A 24,124-nucleotide genomic window follows, 5' to 3' on the forward strand; every position below is an offset into this window, starting at 1 on the left:
ACAGTCATAGCCAATATAAAAGATATAAAATATATATATATATAAAAGATATATAAAAGCAAGATAAAGCATTTTTTAAAACTGCATGATGATCAATGATCCTATCTTATCATGGAATGGTATGTTCACTCAGAAGCATAAACACGAATGCCTGAGATATAGTACAGGGAGGAGAGAACTTGCTTGCCTTTCATGGGGCCAATCTACATTTAATCCCCAGTATCATATAGTCTCGGAGCCCAACCAGGTGTGATCCCTGAGCACAGAGCCAGAAATAACCCCTGAGCAAGTTTGGATAGAACCCCAAAATTAGAAAAAGTAAGAATAAACCTGAGTGTACTTAATGTGTGATGTAAAGTAAAAGAGGTATGTGAATTTTATTATGTCAAGAAAATGGTGGGTACATTTTTTTGTAGATAGAAATTAATTTGGAGAGAAGAGAGTGATGGCAAAGTGGCAGGGCATTTGCCTTCACGTGGATAACCTAGGACAGCCCAGGGTTCTATCCCTGGCATCCCATAAAGTAACCTGAGCCTGGGGACTGTCAGTAATGATTTCTGAGTGCACAGCCAGGAATAACTCCTGAGTGCCAACAGGTGTGACCCAAAAACAAACAAACAAAACTTTTAAATAATCAGTAACTGAGGAAAAAGTATTGTAGGCACATATTAATGAGAGTTAAGGGAATAGAGAAAATATAATGTTTAACACACCTGCCTTGCACATGGCTGAGCCCATTTCTATTCTCAGCACCACAAATGTCCCCCAAACACTGCCAGGATTGATCCCTGATCAGAAACCACTGTAAGTGTGACCAAACTCCCCAGAACCCCCCAAAAAGTTACCACCTGTCACATTAATATATATTTTAATATCTTTTAGAAACAAAAAAAATATAAAAGTAAAAATCATACTATTAGAAAAATGTACTAAGCAAATGTTAGGAACATTTGCATTGATGGTTAAAGGATAATTAATGTGTACACACCAATAAGTACATATAAAATAAATAGCAAGATTCTAATAGGCAAAAGAAGTATTTAATAAGGCCTACAACACAGATAAAGTAAAATATGGTTCATAAAGATAAGTTATGCAATTACACTGAAATTGAAAGCTAACTTGAGGTAATAGTTACTAATAATTAAATCATTTTTTTAAAATTGCAAGACTACTCATTTTGGGCTACCCAGAATGCTAACAAAAGAAAGTCTTATAAACAACTGTCTTTCTAAAAAATTGTGAAGCAAATATGAAAGACATGATGATGTATCTAATGAAAAAAAACTATGGATCAGGAACCACACTTCTAGTAGCACTGTATTAAATGATGCAGTACCTAAGACATACTAAGACATATCTAGATAAAGTGTTCCTATCTTAAAATTATTTAAAACAAAATAATTGATCAATTTAATATCATCCAGACTGACTAAACTTATTCTGAGAATTTTATAAGCTATTAGGCACAAAATATTATAGTTTTAGGAATACCAAGAAAATAATCTGCTTCCTTTCATTTAAATAATATATGCTCTGTTTTGCATATATGCAAAATATGAAGCCAACCACAACTAATTAGTTAGCATCTCTCAAATTTTATAGTTATCAGTTTTCTCCAAATTAACCTAAATATTAAAAAGCAATTCTAATTAAAACATCAGCACAAATTTTGTTTCAATAGAAATGAGAATCTATTTGGATCTCAGTTGGATCTCAAGTTTATGTGGAAGAAAAAGGCATAAGTGCCTTGTTATTTAAGTAAAAGATGTTCAGGATACCTCCTTTAATTCTACTAATAAGATGTATATTACAAATAATAAGAAATATGATTGGCAAAATAATGACTGGAAAAAGTAATAGTAATTAATGATTACATAAAAATAGTAGCAGTATTTATCAGGGATTAGTTATAACCAACAAATATTATAATTCTTATTTTCTGTCATTATTCCTGAATACTATTCAAGCCTACTAAATCTATTTTAGGATGAAATAAAGATAGAGACGTTTGGTAATTTAGTAAGAGAAACAAAAATCAAATGAAATGAAAATGAAATGAAAAGAAAAAGAAATGATAACTGTCAACAGGAAATACACTTAGTAATACATTTAGTTAGAAACTGTTATTAATTATCATTCTATACTAATTTACCCTTAGTAAAAGAAATTTCAAGTCACTGAGGAATAAAATGTTTAAGAAATGTTTAAAGAAAGAGTTGATCAAATAAAATATACTCAAGATTCCCACCTAACAAAAGACATTAACATTCTCAGGTAAATGACATTCTTGAAAAATAAAAGGGTTTTTTTTTTTTTTTTTTTTTTTTTTTGGTTTTTGGGCCACACCCGGCGGTGCTCAGGGGTTACTCCTGGCTGTCTGCTCAGAAATAGCTCCTGGCAGGCACGGGGGGGACCATATGGGACACCGGGATTCGAACCAACCACCTTTGGTCCTGGATCGGCTGCTCACAAGGCAAATGCCACTGTGCTATCTCTCCGGGCCCAGGGTCTGCCTGTGCTCAAGTTTACCCCTGGCTTTGTGTTCAAGGATCATTACTAGTGTAATTTAAGGAACCATGTTTAAGGATACCCCATGTTGAACCCACATCAGCTGTGTGCAAAACTCACACCTTAGTGACTATACCATCTCTTAGACTAACTAGAAAAACATTTTTGTATTTTAAAAAAAATTCTAAACTTAAGGCTGTCTTTCTAATAAGAAAAAAAAGGGCTAAATACAGGACGAGTGATAAGAATAGTATTTTAAAAAGTGAAAAGTAAATTGAGTAGAAATACTTAGGGTTATATACAAAGGGTTAATAATTTTGTATGTGAATCTATGTAAAAAGTCAATTTTTATAGAATTGAGCAAACAAAATACAAAATATTCACAAGCTCACTAAAAAGAAGAAAAAAAAACCTAGGAAATAAAGTCTTTATTATTCATTAGATATTAAAAATCAAAATGCTGATAATATCTATGTTGGTAAAATTCTGAGAAAGTATATGAGAAATCATAAAAGTTAAATATCTTTGTTAGACACAGAAATATATTTGGCCCTAGAATATATTTTATCTTCTTTAACCATAGAATATTTTTTCCTTTTATTTTTTGACTTTTGGACATCACCCTGTGGAACCCAGGACTTATTCATGGCTCTGTACTCAGAAGTTATTCCTGGCAGGCCTCAGGGGACCAAATGGGATGCTGGGATAGGGAGCGTGCAAGGCAAATGCCCCACATGCTATGCTATTGCTCCAGCTACTCCATATATTTTTTCCTTTTAATAATTTTTTATTTTGACCAAAGTGGATTACAAATCTTTCACAGTAGTATTTTAGGTACATAGTGACATTAAATCAGGGCATTCCCACCACCAATGTTGTCCTCCCCGCACCCCTGTTGGCAGCATGCATCCCATATCCCCCCTCCTTTCCCCTGGGCTAGTGTGAGTGATCCCCTCTGTGTCTAGCTCGTTGTAGATAGGGTATCGATTCTGTTGTTGTTGGCTTTGGATTTGTTACCTAAGTCTGATCATTTTTTATTTCTACTCAATGTTCATACGACTGCTTGAACTTGGTACCCTCCATTATTTTCCCCTCAATTTGTGAGGCGGAACAAGATGGTTCAAGTTATGTGGTTTTGTTTGAAGGAAAGAAAAAAAAAAGGGTGGGGCAAAAATCAAACAAGCAAAAAATGCTACATTTTTCAATCCAAACTACAATGCTCTTTCCTCATGTTCTGGTCCTATTTAATTCATACAGATATTCATTGGCACAAGTCCTTTAAAATGCTAAAATTCATAGAGAAACAAATGAACACAGGACAGAAAATAAATGTGAGAACATCTGTGTGCTGCATATGCAACAATCAAAAAGAAGTCATAATCTGTAGGTAAGAAAATAAGAGTTATTAGTACACAAGTGAAGTCAAATAAAATATATCCTATTAGGACATATGAAACAAAAATGAGAAACTATCCATATGTAGTTTCAAAGCATGTGAAAACCAGGGGAAAAATTTTCCTAGTAAGAGAACAAATTTTCCCAGTCAAGCAGGAAACTAAGACCAACTCATATAAATAATGTTGAGGTAACTGAGAAGAAAACAGGGTCGTGAGAGACAGCTCAGATATTAGAGAACATACCTACTTTGTCAAATCCCTGAATAAATCCTATACATCATATGCCTCCCATGACTCTTCTTCCAGAGAACACCCTATGCCCAGTTGTCTTGGCCCTGGTGGTCCCTAGCATTGCCTCATTGTTCTATGCAACATTAAAAATAATAATAAAATACAGTGAGGCTAAAACTATAATAATTCTTTTGTTTATTTATTTTTTGGTTTGGAGGCCATATGTGGCAGCACTCAGGGGTTACTCCTGACTCTGCACTCAGAAATTATTCCTAAGAGGCTCAGGGAACCATATGGGATGCTGGGAATTGAAACTCATCAGCTGCATAAAAGGAAAACATCATACCTATTGTGCTATCTTGCAGTCTCAAATTTCAATTATTATTAATAAATATATAAAAATAAGACACCATAAAAAGCAGCTTGTATAGATCACACTCCATTTAAAATCAAGATAGCAATATCTTTTATTAATCATGTTTACAATCTAGACAACACTATGGTATGTGAAAGTGATAAATGTTTTAAAAATTCTTAACTGGGGCTCCCTGTGTGTGACACCAGGCGGGGAAAATCCGCGAAAGTACACCGGCCCAGTGGGGCTCAGCTGTGAAAGACTGTGAGTGTGACCTGTCTATGTCTGTCTACTGTCCTCTTGCGTGAAACTCTTGCGAGTGGGGCAAAAAGAGCCTCCAGAAACCTCGCTCGCCCAGACGCCATTTTCAGGGAGGGACTTCAGAGCATAAAAACCGGCTATCCTTTGCAAAAGCTGGCTCCCTGTGTGTGACACCAGGCGGGGAAAATCCGCGAAAGTACACCGGCCCAGTGGGGCTCAGCTGTGAAAGACTGTGAGTGTGACCTGTCTATGTCAGTCTACTGTCCTCTTGCGTGAAACTCTTGCGAGTGGGGCAAAAAGAGCCTCCAGAAACCTCGCTCGCCCAGACGCCATTTTCAGGGAGGGACTTCAGAGCATAAAAACCGGCTATCCTTTGCAAAAGCTGGCTCCCTGTGTGTGACACCAGGCGGGGAAAATCCGCGAAAGTACACCGGCCCAGTGGGGCTCAGCTGTGAAAGACTGTGAGTGTGACCTGTCTATGTCTGTCTACTGTCCTCTTGCGTGAAACTCTTGCGAGTGGGGCAAAAAGAGGCTCAGAGGAGCACGGCCGCTCCGCTTCGCTACGCGGCCGTGCACTCTTTCTAAGGAAAGAACTCCATTGCAACAAGAAGGAAAAATCACACTAAGAACGGCGCTATATCACAGAAGCAAACATTTCTCTCTGGACTGTCTTCTCTGTTACATGCTCGGGCCTAAGATTTGACCCAGTGTGAGGCTTCATCCACGGAGGACTCCCCTCCCTTAGAGGCAAGTCAGCCCATCCAGAAAGGGAGGAGCCAGAGGAGTGTGCTGCCTACATCATATAGACAATGAATACCACTACAACACGTAGAAAAACCCACAATACAAATGTGACAATGGGGAAACAGCGCAGGCCAGCATCAGACATAGAGAATGAAGATGACAATTCTGAGGACCAGATAATGACTGAACAACTAATCAACCTCTCAGATAAGGACTTTAGACTAGCAATATGGAAGGTGCTCAACAGACTCCAAGAAACCATGGATCGAGTTGAACAGAACACTAATAAGAACCAAGAAAATATGAAGGCAGAAATGACAAAACTCCAAACTGAAATAACATGTCAACTAACAGGCCTGAAAAACTCAGTAAACGAAGTGAATGACAAAATGGATAAGCTCTGGGACAGGGTATCAGAAGCTGAGAATAGACTTGGTGCTGTGGAAGATGAGATACATAACAATTCCATACAGCAGGAGAGATTGGACAAAAAACTTAAAGCAAATGAGCAGACAATGGAAAAATTAGTCAAAGAATGGGAACAGACGAAAATAGAAGTCTATGATAAGATCAACAGAAACAACTTAAGAATCATTGGAGTCCCAGAGACCCAGGAAGAAAATTTCCAGGAAGAATCAATGGTCAAGAACATCATTAAAGAGAAACTTCCAGAGCTAAAGAATATATGTGATCAAATCCTGCATGCCCGAAGAGTACCAACCAAAAGAGACCCCAGAAAAACCACCCCAAGACACATCCTAGTCACAATGACAAATCCCACAGATAGAGACAGAATTCTGAAAACAGCAAGATCAAAAGGGGAAATCATGTTCAAGCAAGCTTCCCTGAGATTTACAGCAGACCTGTCACCAGAAACGCTCAATGCCAGAAAGCAGTGGTGGGATATTGTGACAAGACTGAATGAAATGAATGCTTCACCCAGAATACTATACCCAGCAAAACTCACTTTCCGGTTTGATGGAAGAATACATGGTTTCACAGACAAAAAACAGCTCAGAAACTTCACAGACACAAAACCAGTCTTAAGAGAAAAACTGAAAGACCTAATCTAAGACAAGACTACCCAAAAGACACACCAAATTTTGAAATAAAGATGGCGTTAAATCCCAGGACAATTCTTTCTCTCAACGTCAATGGACTAAATGCACCAGTTAAGAGACACAGAGTGGCTAAATGGATCAAAAAACTCAATCCAACCTTCTGCTGCCTACAAGAAACGCACCTGAATAGTCAGAACAAACATAGACTCAAAATAAAAGGCTGGAGAAAAGTTATCCAAGCAAACAACACCCATAAAAAAGCTGGAGTGGCCATACTAATATCAGATAATGCAAACTTTATACTCAGGAAGGTTGTAAGGGACAAAGACGGACATTTTATATTAATCAAGGGGTACGTAGAGCAGGAAGAATTCACTCTCCTAAACATATATGCACCGAATGAGGGGCCAGCAAAATATTTAATACAACTGCTGACAAATCTGAAAAATAATATCAACAACAACACAATAATTGTGGGGGACCTAAACACGGCTTTGTCAACACTGGACAGGTCAACCAGACTGAAACCCAACAAGAATATACTAGACCTGAGGAGAGAAATGGAAGAAAGAGGCCTAGTGGATATATATAGGACACTCCATCCCCAGAAACCTGGATACACATTCTTCTCCAATGTACATGGGACATTCTCCAGGATAGACTACATGCTGGCACATAAAACATACCTCCATAAGATCAAGAGGATAGAAATTTTGCAGACTACCTTCGCTGACCACAAGGCTCTGAAATTATTTGTGAACTCCAAAGGGACTCAGAAGAAACACTTTAACACCTGGAAGTTAAACAGCCTCATGCTCAATAACCAGTGGGTCCGAGATGAAATCAAGGAGGAAATAAAAAGGTTCCTGGAAACAAATGACAATAAAGACACAAACTCTCAGAACTTATGGGACACAGCAAAAGCAGTACTGAGAGGAAAATTTATAGCTTTGCAAGCACACATCAGGAAGGAAGAAGGAGCTTACCTGAGTAGCTTAATGACACAGCTAATAGAACTAGAAAATGCTCAACAAAAGGACCCAAGAACAGGAAGACAGAAGGAAATAACAAAGCTGAGAGCAGAAATCAACGAAGTGGAAACTCAAAAAACAATCCGAAAGATCAACGAAAGCAGAAGTTGGTTCTTTGAAAAAATAAACAAGATTGATAGACCACTGGCAAACCTAACAAAGAAAGAGAGAGAGAGAAACTTGATAACTCGTATCAGGAATGAAAAAGGAGAGATCACTACTGATATGACAGAGATTCAAAGGGTAATCAGAAACTACTTTGAAAAACTCTACGCCACTAAAAATGAGAACCTGGAAGAAATGGATAAATTCTTGGACTCTTATAATCTTCCACGGTTGAAGGAAGAGGATGTAGCATATCTAAACACCCCCATCACCATTGATGAAATTAAAACAGTAATCAAATGTCTGCCGAAAAACAAAAGCCCAGGTCCAGATGGATTCACTAATGAATTCTATCAAACTTTCCAAGAGGAACTACTGCCAATCTTGGCAAGACTCTTTCATGAAATTGAACAAACAGAAACACTTCCAAATAGCTTTTATGAAGCCAACATCACCTTGATACCTAAACCAGACAGAGACGCTACCAAAAAAGAAAATTACAGACCAATATCACTGATGAATGCAGATGCAAAGATCCTCAACAAAATCCTGGCAAATAGGATTCAATGCCTCATTAAGAAGATCATCCACTACGATCAAGTAGGTTTCATCCCAGGAATGCAAGGCTGGTTTAACATCCGTAAATCTATCAACATAATACACAACATCAATAACAAGAAAAATAAAAACCACATGATCATATCAATAGATGCAGAGAAAGCATTTGATAAGGTCCAACACCCATTCTTGATCAAAACTCTCAGCAAGATGGGAATAGAGGGAACCTTTCTCAATATAGTGAAGGCCATCTACCACAAGCCAGTGGCAAATATTATCCTCAATGGAGAAAAACTGAAAGCCTTCCCTCTAAATTCTGGCACAAGACAAGGCTGTCCTCTCTCACCACTCCTATTCAACATAGCACTGGAAGTACTTGCTATAGCGATTAGGCAAGAAAAGGATATCAAGGGAATCCAGATAGGAAAGGAAGAAGTCAAGCTCTCACTGTTTGCAGATGACATGATACTCTACTTAGAAAACCCTAAAGACTCTATCAAAAAGCTTCTAGAAACAATAGACTCATATAGCAAGGTGGCAGGCTACAAAATTAACACACAAAAATCAATGGCCTTTCTATACACCAACAGTAATAAAGAAGAAATGGACATTAAGAAAACAACCCCATTCACAATAGTACCACACAAACTCAAATATCTTGGAATCAACTTGACTAAATATGTGAAGGACCTATACAAATAAAACTATAAAACTCTGCTCCAAGAAATAAGAGAGGACACACGGAAATGGAAACACATACCCTGCTCATGGATTGGCAGGATTAACATCATCAAAATGTCAATACTCCCCAAGGCATTATACAGATTTAATGCCATCCCTCTAAAGATACCCATGACATTCTTCAAAGAAGTGGATCAGACACTTTTGAAATTCATTTGGAACAATAAACACCCTCGAATAGCTAAAGCAATCATTGGGAAAAAGAATATGGGAGGAATTACTTTTCCCAACTTTAAACTGTACTACAAAGCAACAGTTATCAAAACAGCATGGTATTGGAATAAGGATAGGTCCTCAGATCAGTGGAATAGGCTTGAATACTCAGAAAATGTTCCCCAGAGATACAACCATCTAATTTTTGATAAAGGAGCAGGAAATCCTAAATGGAGCAGGGAAAGCCTCTTCAACAAGTGGTGTTGGCACAATTGGATAGCCACTTGCAAAAAATTAAACTTAGACCCCCAGCTAACATCATGTACAAAGGTAAAATCCAAATGGATTAAAGACCTCGATATCAGCCCCAAAACCATAAGATATATAGAACAGCACATAGGCAAAACACTACAGGACATTACAGGCATCTTCAAGGAGGAAACTGCACTCTCCAAGCAAGTGAAAGCAGAGATTAACAGATGGGAATATATTAAGCTGAGAAGCTTCTGCACCTCAAAGGAAATAGTGCCCAGGATACAAGAGCCACCCACTGAGTGGGAGAAACTATTCACCCAATACCCATCAGATAAGGGGCTAATCTCCAAAATATACAAGGCACTGACAGAACTTTACAAGAAAAAAACATCTAACCCCATCAAAAAATGGGGAGAAGAAATGAACAGACACTTTGACAAAGAAGAAATACGCATGGCCAAAAGACACATGAAAAAATGTTCCACATCACTAATCATCAGGGAGATGCAAATCAAAACAACGATGAGATACCACCTCACACCCCAGAGAATGGCACACATCACAAAGAATGAGAATAAACAGTGTTGGCGGGGATGTGGAGAGAAAGGAACTCTTATCCACTGCTGGTGGGAATGCTGTCTAGTTCAACCTTTATGGAAAGCGATATGGAGATTCCTCCAAAAACTGGAAATCGAGCTCCCATACGATCCAGCTATACCACTCCTAGGAATATACCCTAGGAACACAAAAATACAATACAAAAACCCCTTCCTTACACCTATATTCATTGCAGCTCTATTTACCATAGCAAGACTCTGGAAACAACCAAGATGCCCTTCAACAGATGAATGGCTAAAGAAACTGTGGTACATATACACAATGGAATATTATGCAGCTGTCAGGAGAGATGAAGTCATGAAATTTTCCTATACATGGATGTACATGGAATCTATTATGCTGAGTGAAATAAGTCAGAGAGAGAGAGAAAAACGCAGAATGGTCTCACTCATCTATGGGTTTTAAGAAAAATGAAAGACACCCTTGTAATAATAATTTTCAGACACAAAAGAGAAAAGAGCTGGAAGTTCCAGCTCACCTCAGGAAGCTCACCACAAAGAGTGATGAGTTTAGTTAGAGAAATAACTACATTTTGAACTGTCCTAATATTGAGAATGTATGAGGGAAATGTAGAGCCTGTTTAGGGTACAGGCGGGGGTTGGGTGGGGAGGAGGGTGATTTGGGACTTGGGTGATGGGAATGTTGCACTGGTGATGGGTGGTGTTCCTTTTATGACTGAAACCCAAACACAATCATGTATGTAATCAAGGTGTTTAAATAAAAAAAAAATTTAAAAAAAAAAAAAAAAATTCTTAACTGGAACTGGTGTATAGTACAAGAATTTCTTTATTTTTAATCTAAACATGGTGTACTGTCTGTGGTAAGACTAAAGATCAAAAGGCATTTTTAGAATGACTGGATAATGAATACACTACAGCTAGAACAAAGCAGTATATATAACCATACTATACATTTTAATCTTTAAAAGGAAATCAAAGTAAATGACAATGTCTCTGTAATTTACAAAATTATTAAAACTGGGGCGGTGAGGTGGTGCTAGAGGTAAGGTGTCTGCCTTGCAAGTGCTAGCCAAGAAGGACAGCGGTTCGATCCTCCGGCGTTCCATACGGTCCCCCCAAGCCAAGGGCAATTTCTGAGCGCTTAACTTGGATTAACTCCTGAGCATCAAACGGGTGTGGCCCCAAAATTATTAAAACCAATTAAAAATAACCAGGATCTTGAGATTACAAGGGTTAAATAAATAGCACATGCCTGTCATGCAGTCAGCCGTAGTTCAATCCCTGGCACACATGATTTGCAAAGCATCACCAGATGCATCCCTGGAATCTCCAAGACCATCTCTGTTAACAGACCTGGAGCCCCGCCCCCCCAACTCTGCTTGGGGTGACCATAGAGGCCCTGAGAACTTCTGGCATGGCCAAGGTAATCCCAACATCACATCCTGGGTAGCACCATGTCCTCTGGCCAGAATCTAAGGAGAGTCTTTGGGTTCAAAAACACTTCTCTCAGAAGCTCTAAGCACCGTAAACAAATAAATTGGATTTACTTTATAGATGTCTACAATGTTGCTTTCATTCAGTTTTATTTTCTCTACACATGAATTTAAGTCTCTGTTTGAAAATTGCACCAGGGGACAGAGGAATAGTACAGTGGAAAGATATTTGCCTTGCACACTGCAGGAAGGATCAATCACCAGGATCAATTCCCAGCATCCAATATGATTCCCAGCCAGAGTGATTCCCCAAGTGCAGAGCGAGTAGTAAGTGCCCAGCACCACTAGGAGTGGCTCTAAAACAAAAATAATAAAAATCTATCAGAAAGGCTAAAAGACAGGACAGCAGGTAGGACATTTGCCTTATAGGTGATCTAGATTTGATCTATAAGGCCTCCTGAGCCCCACCAGGAGTGATCCCTCACTACAGAGACAGGAGAGAACCTTTAACATTGTTGGTTGTTTCCCTGCATCCTCTTAAATACAAAAACAAAACAAACAAAAAATCTACCAGATACAACAAAGACAAAGAGAAACATATAGTATGTTACAAAAATATATACAGTAATGACTGCATGCAACACATATATTCAAGGTGAATATATAATAAACTATAAACAATAAGTAATGGTACTAATCGCCAACTACTTTAATACAGCTATTAAAAATTAAGTTAGAGATTCAGTTAAAGGTCTTTGGATTGGTCATGTTTTACCAGGTAAGAAAAAAACCAATTCAGAATAAACTGTATACATAATAAAATTTAAACAAACTATGCAAGAAGTAGGCTGAGTGAAAAAAAAAAAAGATGGTGCCTTATAAACTGAACCAGGGCTGCTTTTAATCAAATCCAAAACAAGTTATTAGGTCATATATTAAAAAGCAAAGTCACATTGCCTTGGTTACAACTAACACTGATGATCTTTGCATCATGCAATCTCCTGGGTTGCAGTTCCTTTACTGATAAAGTCATGGAAGCAGATTACCTTTAAAAGATCCTGTTAGCTCTAAATTTTTGATAAGTATTTCCTAATAGTATTTCCTTATTTCAAAGAGAGGCAAACTTTTACACTGCTTTCATTTTATGTGAGAAGACTACATTTTAATTTAGTCATGAATACAAATAATTAATTCTATATTCCAAATTAAAAAAAAATTGAAGAGTGCCAATGCAGACTGTTAAATAAACTCAGGAATAATTACCCAAAGGTGTAAAGAAATAGAATAGTCCTAAAGAAAAAAAACACTAGTTGTACAGAATATACTAGATTGATTCCAGAGTTGTTCAAATTAATGAATAACAAAAGGACTCTTCAAAAAAAAGGGGTGGAGAGAGAGTATGTAATGCATTTGCATTGTTAACCCAGATTCAATCCTTGGTACCACCTAGATCCCATATTCGTTCTAGGAGAGGAGCATATTCTGAGCACAGAGCTGGAAGTAAGCAAGCCCTGCACTGCTACATGTGACCACATAATCAAATAACAAAAATTTTTCAAGGAAGAGTATATTATCTTGCATATTCTCTTTAAATTCACCTGGATATTTCTTATTCAATTTACTCGCTACAATCTTTCTGACCACTTTTAGTACATTACTGGTGTAAGTGAGCTAGTTGATGAAATCTATGTTACATGGTGGTGTATTAACCTGAAAACTATTTTCCTTACTCATCTGGTGCACTTCTATGAGTTTAATGACTTACCGCCCGAGCTGAGTCACCAAAGTCTATCTTTAATCTTCCCATAGCCCTAATGATAGCAATGATGGACTGGATAGTGTTGCTGTAGACCACTGCTTTGTACTGTTTACATTCCTCTTCCGAATATCCAGCTTCATGAATGATTCTAATGAGACAAAAGGAACAAAAGACACAAAAATTATTTCCTTTGGTCGAAGAATATACTTAAATATAAAAAATTAATATTTTAAATCTACTTACTTCATCTGCTTCACAATTGTACTTTTCCCAGATTCACCAGCACCTGAGAAAAGCAAAATTAAAAAAATAGGGATCATTTTTCTACCTCACAACATATATCCAACTAACAATAACATGAAAATGCACATATACTTCTCCTTTCACTGTTAAGTTTTAAAAAATAAAAATGGGTATTTAGAAAATGTAGCAGAAATGATATGCATGGGGCCGGAGAGATAGCATGGAGATAAGGCATTTGCCTTGCATGCAGAAGGTCAGTGTTTCGAATCCCAGCATCCCATATGGTCCCCCATGCCTGCCAGGAGTGATTTCTGAGCGTAGAGCCAGGAGTAACCTCTGAGCACTGCCAGGTGTGACCCCCCCCCAAAAAAAAAAGAAATGACATGCAAAAATGGGTATTTGATTCTAAAGATACACAAAATGTTTTAAATATAAATTTTATTTGTTCATTATTTCATAATATTTAAAATTTATTATGCTCAACTAAAATATACTCCCAACTGGTTTACATTTCCAAAAGTATTAAAAATTCTATTTTCTTTTTTTTTTGTTTTTGTTTTTGGGGGTCACACCTAGTGGTGCTCAGTGGTTACTCCTGGCTATGCACTCAGAAATTGGCCATGGCAGGCTCAGGGGCCTATATGGGATGCAAGGATCAGACCCTGATCCATCTCAGGTTGGCAGCATGCAATGCCAATGCCCTACCGCTGTGCTATAACTCCAGTCCCTAAAAATTCTATTTTCCATAGCTTTACTTGAAATCCTATAAATCAATTTTATTTAAGATTGTGCAGCTTCACAACTATACTGTAACTTTAATCTTTGCCTTTGTGCTGAAGGTGGCAGTAGTGCCAAGAAACCACATGAGTTTTAACATATTAAATATGTCAATTTAGCTCTGTCTTATGCAGTAAATGCTCAATTCTGGTTATTAAACAGTTAAATACACAGACTACACTGATTATACTGGAGAATAAGATGTTGTGCAGTGAGGAAATGCTATTCCCTCTGTGTTTTCTCATCTTGCCCTTCACCCAAGCTATAAATCCATTTTCAAAATTTCCTTCATATTCAGGGTCTCCACACAATTTGAAACAACCAGAAAGAGCTATTAATGAAATACCCCTTTCACAATATTAGAGTTCTCTGATTCTTCATACTTTACAATAAATAGGTGCTATCTTTCCATGAAATTAGGCTATTTATCAGGTTCCTCCTTATTGCTGTATACCAAGGTCATAAGAAAGTAAGGCACAAAACCAAAAACATTTATATAAAGATAAATTATGGAAAGAGAAACTGACTACACACCATCTTTTGTCGACTACACATCATGTTGGTATGCATGCATCTCAGTTTAAGACACATAAACAGACTTTTCGCTATGTGGCACCATTTTCCCAGAGCCATGCCTATAGTACTACTGAACAGCTTATAGTTACTATAGCAATTTGTTAATGATTGCATTGCAAACTTCAGTTTTCCTTGTGAACATCCAGTGTGCCACCATGTTGGGTGGCTTTCAAGGAAGAAGCAAATACTGCCTAATGAAGGACACCAGCTTTCATAACCCACTGTTCACATGAATCTTGCTGTCTCTCATTTGACACATATTTCTATTTGAATTCTCAGTAGCTAACTTGTTTTAGACACCCATTTAATAAAATCCACTTTTACACTTAAATCTAAGCTATTTGTTACTGATAGAAGTATTTAAAAAAGACTACCGAGGGGCTGGATCGATGGCGCAAGCTGTAAGGTGTCTGCCTTACCCACACTAGCCTACAATGGACCGCAGTTCAATACCCCTGCGTCCCATATGATAACCCTAGAGTTTCTGGGTGTGACCCAAAAACCAAAAAAATAAAAAAGAATACTGAGCTCATTCTCTTCATTCTTTTCCTTTTCTCCCCTTTATACACACACACCATCATCATCTTCATCACCATCATCCTCATCATCGGGTTTTGAAAACAGGCCTAGTTAATGGCTTATATGAAAATCTACTGTGGGTGGAGAAATTTCTTATATTTTCCTAGTGATTTGTTATTCAAGAAAATTTCCCTGCTGAATTAACAAAGATGGCATTCTTCATTTACAGACAGTCTCTGAATCTTTGAGAGCACCTGCGAATTTCAAAACAATTCCCAAATAAATAACCCATTATTTGTTAACCATCAACAGTGTATTTGGTTCTGTGAAAAGTACAATTGTAAGAATTATGGCTCACACATTTCTCTAATTTAAAAAATACCGGGCTGTTTAAAGCTTACATAGAGCCTCCAGGAATAGTTTACTTGTGGAATAACTCAAAGGCACAGAAAAAGGCTTGTCTAATACAAATAAGTGAGATCACTGAACCATACAATGGGAAATATCAGAAAAAGTTCAGAATAAGATTCTTACAAGATGAATTATATGTACTCAGAGGAGTACTTAGAAATCTTAGTCAGGAAAAGTCTAATTTTTCTGTTAGTACATCTTAAAATTCTAATTCCCTTAAAATAATTGATGACCTAGGGCATCAAATTTTGTACTAAGGACCTAGTCCAGTGCCTGTGCTTCAAAGAAAAAAAATCTGTTTAACATTAGAATGGAGTGGAGATTATAAACTTTTTGATTGGATTTCTACTTAATTTCTGCACTAGTCAACAAGTACTGCTTGAGGAATAAATTATTTTAGATGCTGAAACACCAGGAAAAGATCAAAGATATTATAATTAGTATACATACTATGTGAACATATCATTAAATTTCAACTTTTCCTTTCACACAGACTCCAAGCAGGAAATAACCCATACCCCATAGTTAGCTTCTTATATTTGAAATATTTAGAGTTAAAGATTGTTCTTTACAAATCACCTTTTTGGACAGTCACTTCTGAGCCCACCAGAAAGCAATACCAGTTGTTTTTGCTTGTTTTTCTTTTCTTTTCTTTTTTAAAGTCAGAAGTAATGGGGAACAGAATAAAAGAGAAAAGCTTTGACTTTTCTGAGTAGTGTCATTGAGACAGGCAGCTACTTACTATTTTTCACTTAAATCCAGATTTAAAAGGTTGCAGTACTCATCTTTCAAAAAGAAATGAGGAATTTATGTATGTACATGCAGATAGACACAGATAATAAAAAACATCAAAGGATGAGATAATGTGGCATTTGGAATCACAAGGCCAGGTGGCCAAGGTAACTATGGGCTTGTCAACTAATGGTCAACAAACTGATTACTGTGTCACAGATGCAACTTTTTATGTCAAGTAGTGGGAAGGGAAAACCATAACTGCTAAGGAGTAAAGAGGCCTGCAGTTTGACGACAGGAGGTTAGAAATATAAAGCACACTGAGGTGAGGTGGGAGGTGAAGGGGGGTCACGGATTCTCTAAGATAAGGAAGTGGCTGGTGGAAAACTGCAACTGTGAAAGCAAATATTGAACCCAGCAGGTGTACGAAGTGGAGCTCAGCATAACATGATAACATGCCACACAGATGGTGGAAGGGCAAGGAGCATCACCACAGTAACAAAGTGGACCCATCTGCAATGAGGACACAGCTGTACAGCAGTCTGCTCTATGAATCCGGAAAGGAATTGCTTCCAGTTAGAACAAGGAAAGTACGAGAAGGAAATGAAATCAAGACACAGGTGAAGGGGGGGGGGTATTCTTTTTATGACTAAAACCCGACTAAGAACATGCTTGTAATCATGGTTCTTAAATAAAGATTTATAAATATATTGTTTTTGGGCCACACCCGGCGTTGCTCAGGGGTTACTCCTGGCTGTCTGCTCAGAAATAGGCCCTGGCAGGCACGGGGGACCATATGGGACACCGGGATTCGAACCAACCACCTTTGGTCCTGGATCAGCTGCTTGCAAGGCAAACGCCGCTGTGCTATCTCTCCGGGCCCCAAAGATTTATATATTTAAAAAAAAGTAAATTAACCTGTGGCTTACGTTCAATTCCTCAAGTAGTTTATATAACTGAATATTATAAAGAAGGTAGTGATTATCCCTGATTTTGGTGAGGGACAGTACAGGTAAATTATCACTGCTGATTAAGTTAAAAATAATCTAAAGAACTTCTGATCTCTGAAAACAAATTTTCTCAGGGCCAGAGCAATAGTACAGCAAGGGAAGGATATTTGCCTTGCACTCAACTAGACTGGTTTCAATACTCTGCATCCCATATGGTCTCTCAAACATGCAGGAAATGATTACTGAGCTCCATAGCCAGAAGTAACCTCTGATCACAGCTAGGTGTGGCCTCAAAACAAAACAAAACAAAAAAAAAAAACAAACTCCAAATCCTTTCCAAGAAAATACGCCCAGTTCTCTCCTTAGGTTTGTTAGACGCCTGATAACAGATTACTCAGTTATTAAAATAGTGAATTAGTTGATATAAAGAATTTGGGGCCAGAGTGATAGCACAGCTATAGGGCATTTTCCTTGCACACAGCCAACCCAGTACAGACCTGGTACAGACCTGGGTTGAATTCCTGGCATCCCATATGATCCCCTGAGCCTGCCAGGGGCGATATTTGAGTGCATACCCAGGAGTAACCTCTAAGCATTGCCGGATGTGGCTCAAAAACCCACCACCCCCAATAAAAGGAAAAAATTATTGAGACTTAAACACTAATTTTTAAATAAGGTTTACATTCAGCTTAAAGCTTAGCCTAGCTCAGATCCACTGTAGATAGTTCTCTGGAACCTTCAAAACCACACCTAGAAGTGCTAGATGCTCTGTAATGTGTGGCAAAGGAAACTCAAGGTCTTGTGCATGCTAGCAATGTGCTTTACCTCTACGGGCCCCAAGGAATCCTAATTTCTGGGTAAAATTGCACATTAAACAAAATTAAATAATTGTTTTTTTTTTTAATTGAAATAAAGCAATGCCAAGTTACAAATGCACTTAAAGCCAGTGGTTTATCATACTGTAACTAATAAATGAAAAAAAATCAAGGTTTATCCTCAACAGAAACAAATAAACAGGTCTTATGGTAAATACAGATTAAAACCAAAAAATATGACATCCTTGTTGAAAATAAAAATTATACAAATTTGGGGCCGGGAAGGTGGCACTAGAGGTAAGGTGTCTACCTTGCAAGTGCTAGCGTAGGATGGACCACTGTTCGATCCCCCGGTGTCCCATATGGTCCCCCCAAGCCAGGGGCGATTTCTGAGTGCATAGCCAGGAGTAACCCCTGAGTGTCAAACGGGTGTGGCCCAAAAACCAAAAAAAAAAAAAAAAGATTATACAAATTAGCAATTTATTGCTAACAATAAATAAAATAAGCAAACAAAACATAAGAGACATTTCTTTTGGTTTGTGGTCTACACCCACAATGTTCAGGAGTTACTTCTGGATCTGTGTTCAGAAATTACTCGTAGTAAACTCAGGGGACCACCTGGGTTGCTACAGATCAAACCTGGGATGGCAGCATACTAGGCAAATGCCCTATCCTAGTGCTATTCCTCCAATCCCAAGAGACCTTTTTCTGGAAAGAAAATTTTAACTAAATTTTAACTAAATTAAAAATAATTTTTAGCTGTCTGAGTTCACTGAAATGAGGATAGTAACACAAGAGGAATTAACAAAAGATGATATAAGAAGACAAATGGTTCCATGCCAGTGCCAGATGCTGAGAAAGACATTGCAGCATCAATGCCAGAAAATAAATTGACATTAGACAATCTGGCAAACGATTCTTATTATTCAAGACAGCTTCTGACATCTTTTCAAGACTTCTATAAAACTGGTACTGACAAAAATAAAAAAATATAAAGAAAGGATTTGGTGCTGTTTTCTGAAATATAAAAGAAGATAAAAATAATAATGTATTTGTGAAAAATTAAATAAAGTCTGTCTGCTTTAACTCCATTCCTTTCACCTCCTCCACCCATGCCACCCTTCTCTCTCGTTAGTCTCCTCATGATGAAATCAGTAAAGACAGAGACCTTTATGATAACTGACTTCTACTTGATGAGTAGTAAATACCAAACATGAGTTAATTAGCCATATTTTTGGTAAGGCTCTTAGCCAACAGCAGTCTTGAGGGAGATCTCATACAGGAATTATACAGGAATATTAAGGTTTGAGGGAGATATTATACAGGAATTTTAAATTGAACAGGGGTAGGAAGGATGGATAGGAAAACTTGTACAAAGGGCAATAATAGTACTTTCTCTTCTCTTTGAAATGTGTTGTCAATGAAAAAGGAAATATTTATTAGCTTTATGGCCAGAATATCTTTTTCAAGGACCTGAGAGTCATCTCTTTCAATATAAATATCAAGGCATATAATAATCTTAACCCCAGTTTTCTGGGGTAAAGGAAGAAACCTAATTTTGGTCTATTTCTTACTCCAAATTGCTAAGCCATCTCCTTTCATGAAGATATGAGAAGAGTATTCTTACAATGGATAAGGTCAAGATTTTTCCGCCAAGTAACACATAGGGAATATATGTGCTATGTCTTATGTTATTGATTATCTTGTAAACACATATGCAATGGATTCTACTAGTTTGGCTATAAAATGGGTTGAAATTCCTTGCTGTCTTTATAATATCTTAATACAGTGATATAATAAGGTTGGAAACCACTGGTTTATCTAATTTAGTTTAGCACTGTGAACTGAACAGACTGCCTGTGATGCAAGATATATGTGCTTAGCAAATAATAAAAGTTTTAATTTATATCAACTTTGGAAAACAAATTTCTGGGATGGCAGATTTTCTTTTAAATTATCTACATGGGCAATAGCCTATAAATATTTTTTACTATAAGAATCTTGAAAACCTATATTTAAAGAAAATATAAAAATTATGAGTTAGCCTCCCTCCAAATTTAACTCTCAACAAACAACTTCCCCGAACAACTCATACCTGAAATAGACATTATCCTTTTGCACGAACAAGAATGACTGCGTACCAAACACTACTACAGAAAGGTAAGACACAACAAAAGACAATCATGAAACTTCAGTCTCTCTCCTGGCAACACAAGGAGACCACATAAATCAGCTCACCATTCTAAAATCCATGTTTCCAAAACTCTAGTCTACAGACTGACAAGGTAAAGGGAAAGAAGAATAGGCAACTGGAGGTCACAAGCATATTTCTGGAGAATCATCAAAATATTTTAAATTCAGTGTTGCAATGTATACTATTTCAGAGATAATTAAGTGATGTTGACTTAACAGAGCCATCCAATTTCAGGCTGGTAGTTGAGTTTCTACTTACAGGTAAACTCTGGCATGTTCTAGATAATGTGCCTTGCTGGGAAACAAATTCATCTACCACTCTTACCCAATTTAACTGCCAATCATCCAACTCTTTACTACCGAAGAATCCAAACTTTGCTGTCCAATCATACTGCACTAAGGCAAGTAAAAGAGAATAAAATACAATACAAATAATGCACTAAAATAAAATACAAATGTATGTCAATTGATAACAATACATAAAAACCAGAGTCACCTCATAAAATTGCCAGTTAAATGTCAGGTGGATATCTATTCATACAAAATGGCATACAGACCACACGTTATTACAAAGCAGTGGGATGTTAACACAATGTAGACTGAAATTGTTTTAAAATAAACTTTTGACAAAAGGAGGGAATACTTACATAGAAATGACATTTTACCTACCATTAAAAATGCGTAACTTCTACAAAATTCACAAACAGTGAAAAGACAGTGTGGTAAATCCAATTATCTGTAAAAACTATGCACAAACCCCACAATATTTTGGGAAAGAGGAAAACTGTACATGTAGCTCTTAAAATGACTTTTTTTTTCCTATTCTCAATTACACATTAACATACACACACTAATTGAAAATATGCTACAACCAATGTCTGGAAAGGCATTTAACATTTTCAAAATGGATTCCCCCCATGTGTACTCTACATTGTAGCTGTTAATACTGCACAAGTACAATCAGCAATGTTTACTTTTAAACAAAGGTAAGGGGGTTTCCTCCCTCAATACAAGTTGTAGACATCAAAACCTATGCTTATAAAATTTTAAAACTTCCAGCAATCTAAATATTTCAAATGAAAACCATTACAAACTTCTCAAATGTTCTTATGTTCCAGGTCTATCAACCTAGTTATCTAGCGTAGAATCCTTCAAAGATATTTCAATTTCTTTCTCTTCACTGGATGGCTTTTTCTTACTGCTGGCCTCATGACTGTCTTTGCTTTCTTCATTACTATCACCATTATGTTGTGGTTGATTACTGTCTTGATTATCAGATCCTCCATTCAGATATTCATTTGGATATTTTGTGGCAGGGAATTCATTTAAATCACATGACTTAGAGTGGAATGGGTATCTATAGAAATGAATCTGTTTTTTGGGTTCAGTCGTCTGATCACGTGCACTGATAGCTAAAATGGAAAGATTATTTTTGAGCAATGTCTTGTTTCTGAAGTTTTTTAAAATACTCATTAAGAAAATCACTTAAGTCATATTTTTTTAATTGGAAAAAATCTGATGATTCTTATACAAGTAAATAAAAATATTATATAAGGATACTAAGCTAATTGAAAATATGACTATATCAGAAGATAACTTTCATTTTATACTGCATATGTTATAGAACTGCAAAGTGTGGGAACACTGATCACCCGAAGGCAACAGACAAAGGAGTGCTTTGGTAGCCTGCTTATTCTATATTTGGAGGGACTAAAAATCACGACATAAACGTTTAAAAACAAAATTAAAAAGTAATTAAAATATAGCATTTGAAGATATTTTTAACATTAGGTCAGATTGTGGTTTTCAATAACAAGACACTTCTCATATGTTTGAAACTATGAATACAGGGAATAGGCTTAATACAGTGTTGTGCATGTGAGATGCAGTGTATGCTTGGCCTCTGTAATTCAAGTTTTGCTTTTCAGAGGTCTTATAATGGAACTATGGCCCACTGATTTGAGGAAATTCTCACTATTAAACCCGTCGTTATCTGTTTGGTCCTTACAGTTTAAATTTGGACAGATTTATTAGTGTTAAACCATAAATGTCAACATGTAAACTTGTTTTGATTAAAGAATTTTTCTATCAAAAAAAAAAAAAAAAACCAGAGTCACTTTTCAAAGTGATTTTAATCCCTCAAGAAAGATGTGGGTGACAAGATTTCCTCCTTTTCAGATGAAAGCTACCAAGAAAAGTCCTAGTACTGAAAAGGTAACATGAAGCCCACAGAAAACATTGTCCATGGTTGCAGCACGCAGAAACATTTCTAAGAGGGACCAAACAAAGAAGCAGCACTAAGATTATATTTAGGGAAAATATTACAATTATCATATTAAAATGTTTTTATGAGTAATTAAGGCAAAAGTATAAACCATGCTGACCTAGGAAGAACAGCAACTATTTCCCCTTAGTCATAACTGAAAACAATTTCACTCTGATTCCAAGCATGGAAGAGCTTATTGTGAGTTTACTTCCTGTCACATGACCTGAAAGTTTGGTTCCTGAGTCAAGTGGTATTACTTTAATTACATTAAGCTTATGAGAAAAAACAAAAGAGGTAAATGATGCATTTTTACCAAGTGAAGGTCAAAAGATAATTACAGTATATTTTACAAATGAAAGTTGCATAAATAATAGAAAAAGACAGGGAGATTACTCATTGTACACAAGCAATGCTCAATCCAAAATAATAACATTGCAAATAAGATACTGTATCATTGTCATATTGAAACTCATCTTGTTTTACTAAAGATCTTTGTTTTATAAACTATCTAGAAGCATGAGGAAATTTCACTCCCAATGATAGTTAATGAAAATAATTTAGAAATGTAAAAGATGTTTTAATCAGAGAACCACACTGCTTTGTCTAAAAATCAATTCTAATTGCATTCATATAAGCTCAGATGTTTACTAATAAACAAATAATTAACATATACAAATGGTCTCAATTTCTTTGTGTCAATCTATATCTCTCCCACATTTTTCAAACCCATTAGAGCAAGAGGCACGGATTGCATTTGTTCTCAAACATCTTTTCAAGGATGTTTCTTTTTTTTTTTTTTTGGTTTTTGGGCCACACCCGGCGGTGCTCAGGGGTTACTCCTGGCTGTCTGCTCAGAAATAGCTCCTGGCAGGCATGGGGAACCATACGGGACACCGGGATTCGAACCAACCACCTTTGGTCCTGGATTGGCTGTTTGCAAGGCAAACACCGCTGTGCTATCTCCGGGCCCTCAAGGATGTTTCTATAGCGCCCAGCTCTTTAAATTGTGGGCCACAATCCTATTGTTTAACTCAGAAAAGTTTCACAAAACTTATTTTATTTATAATTTATTACCAGTAAATGTTTTATTTGTATACCTAATTTATGTACTCAGGATCACATAAAACTTCTGGGGTACAAAAGGGCTATGAGTTAAAAAATGTCTAAGAAGACCTGATAGTGAAAATAATCTTCTAAGACAAACATAATTTTTCCCATTGTGGAGAGACAGTGATGGGAGGAGACAGCGATGCTGCCTGTTTATTGTCTGGAATATTACAGACAATATATACTCCAGAACAAAGGTTATACAGGCTTTCTGGATATTAAGGAAAACAATCACTGGGGGTTTCGAAGTTTCACTGTTGTGCCATTATCCTCTTGCATTTCATGTGACCCACAGGAGACCGGTGCTATAAATGCCAATTTTCTGACAAGTGTAACTGTTGTAATATAGCCAGTACTTTGTT

The 24,124-nt window shown here is 36.8% G+C and overlaps 1 protein-coding gene across 1 annotated transcript in view; it reads right to left on the reverse strand.

The window, feature by feature from the left end:
* GNAI1 (G protein subunit alpha i1) overlaps positions 1-24,124 on the reverse strand; it is a 90,847-nt gene that overhangs the window by 25,581 nt on the left and 41,142 nt on the right. Inside the window, exons 2-3 of the mRNA XM_049783903.1 lie at positions 13,417-13,459; positions 13,180-13,321 (exon numbers count right to left, since the gene is read on the reverse strand). Coding sequence (XP_049639860.1) covers positions 13,180-13,321; positions 13,417-13,459 — 185 coding nt within the window. The remainder of the gene's footprint in view (positions 1-13,179; positions 13,322-13,416; positions 13,460-24,124) is intronic.

This window comes from Suncus etruscus, chromosome 1 (assembly GCF_024139225.1).
Source record: "Suncus etruscus isolate mSunEtr1 chromosome 1, mSunEtr1.pri.cur, whole genome shotgun sequence".
NCBI lineage: Eukaryota > Metazoa > Chordata > Mammalia > Eulipotyphla > Soricidae > Suncus > Suncus etruscus.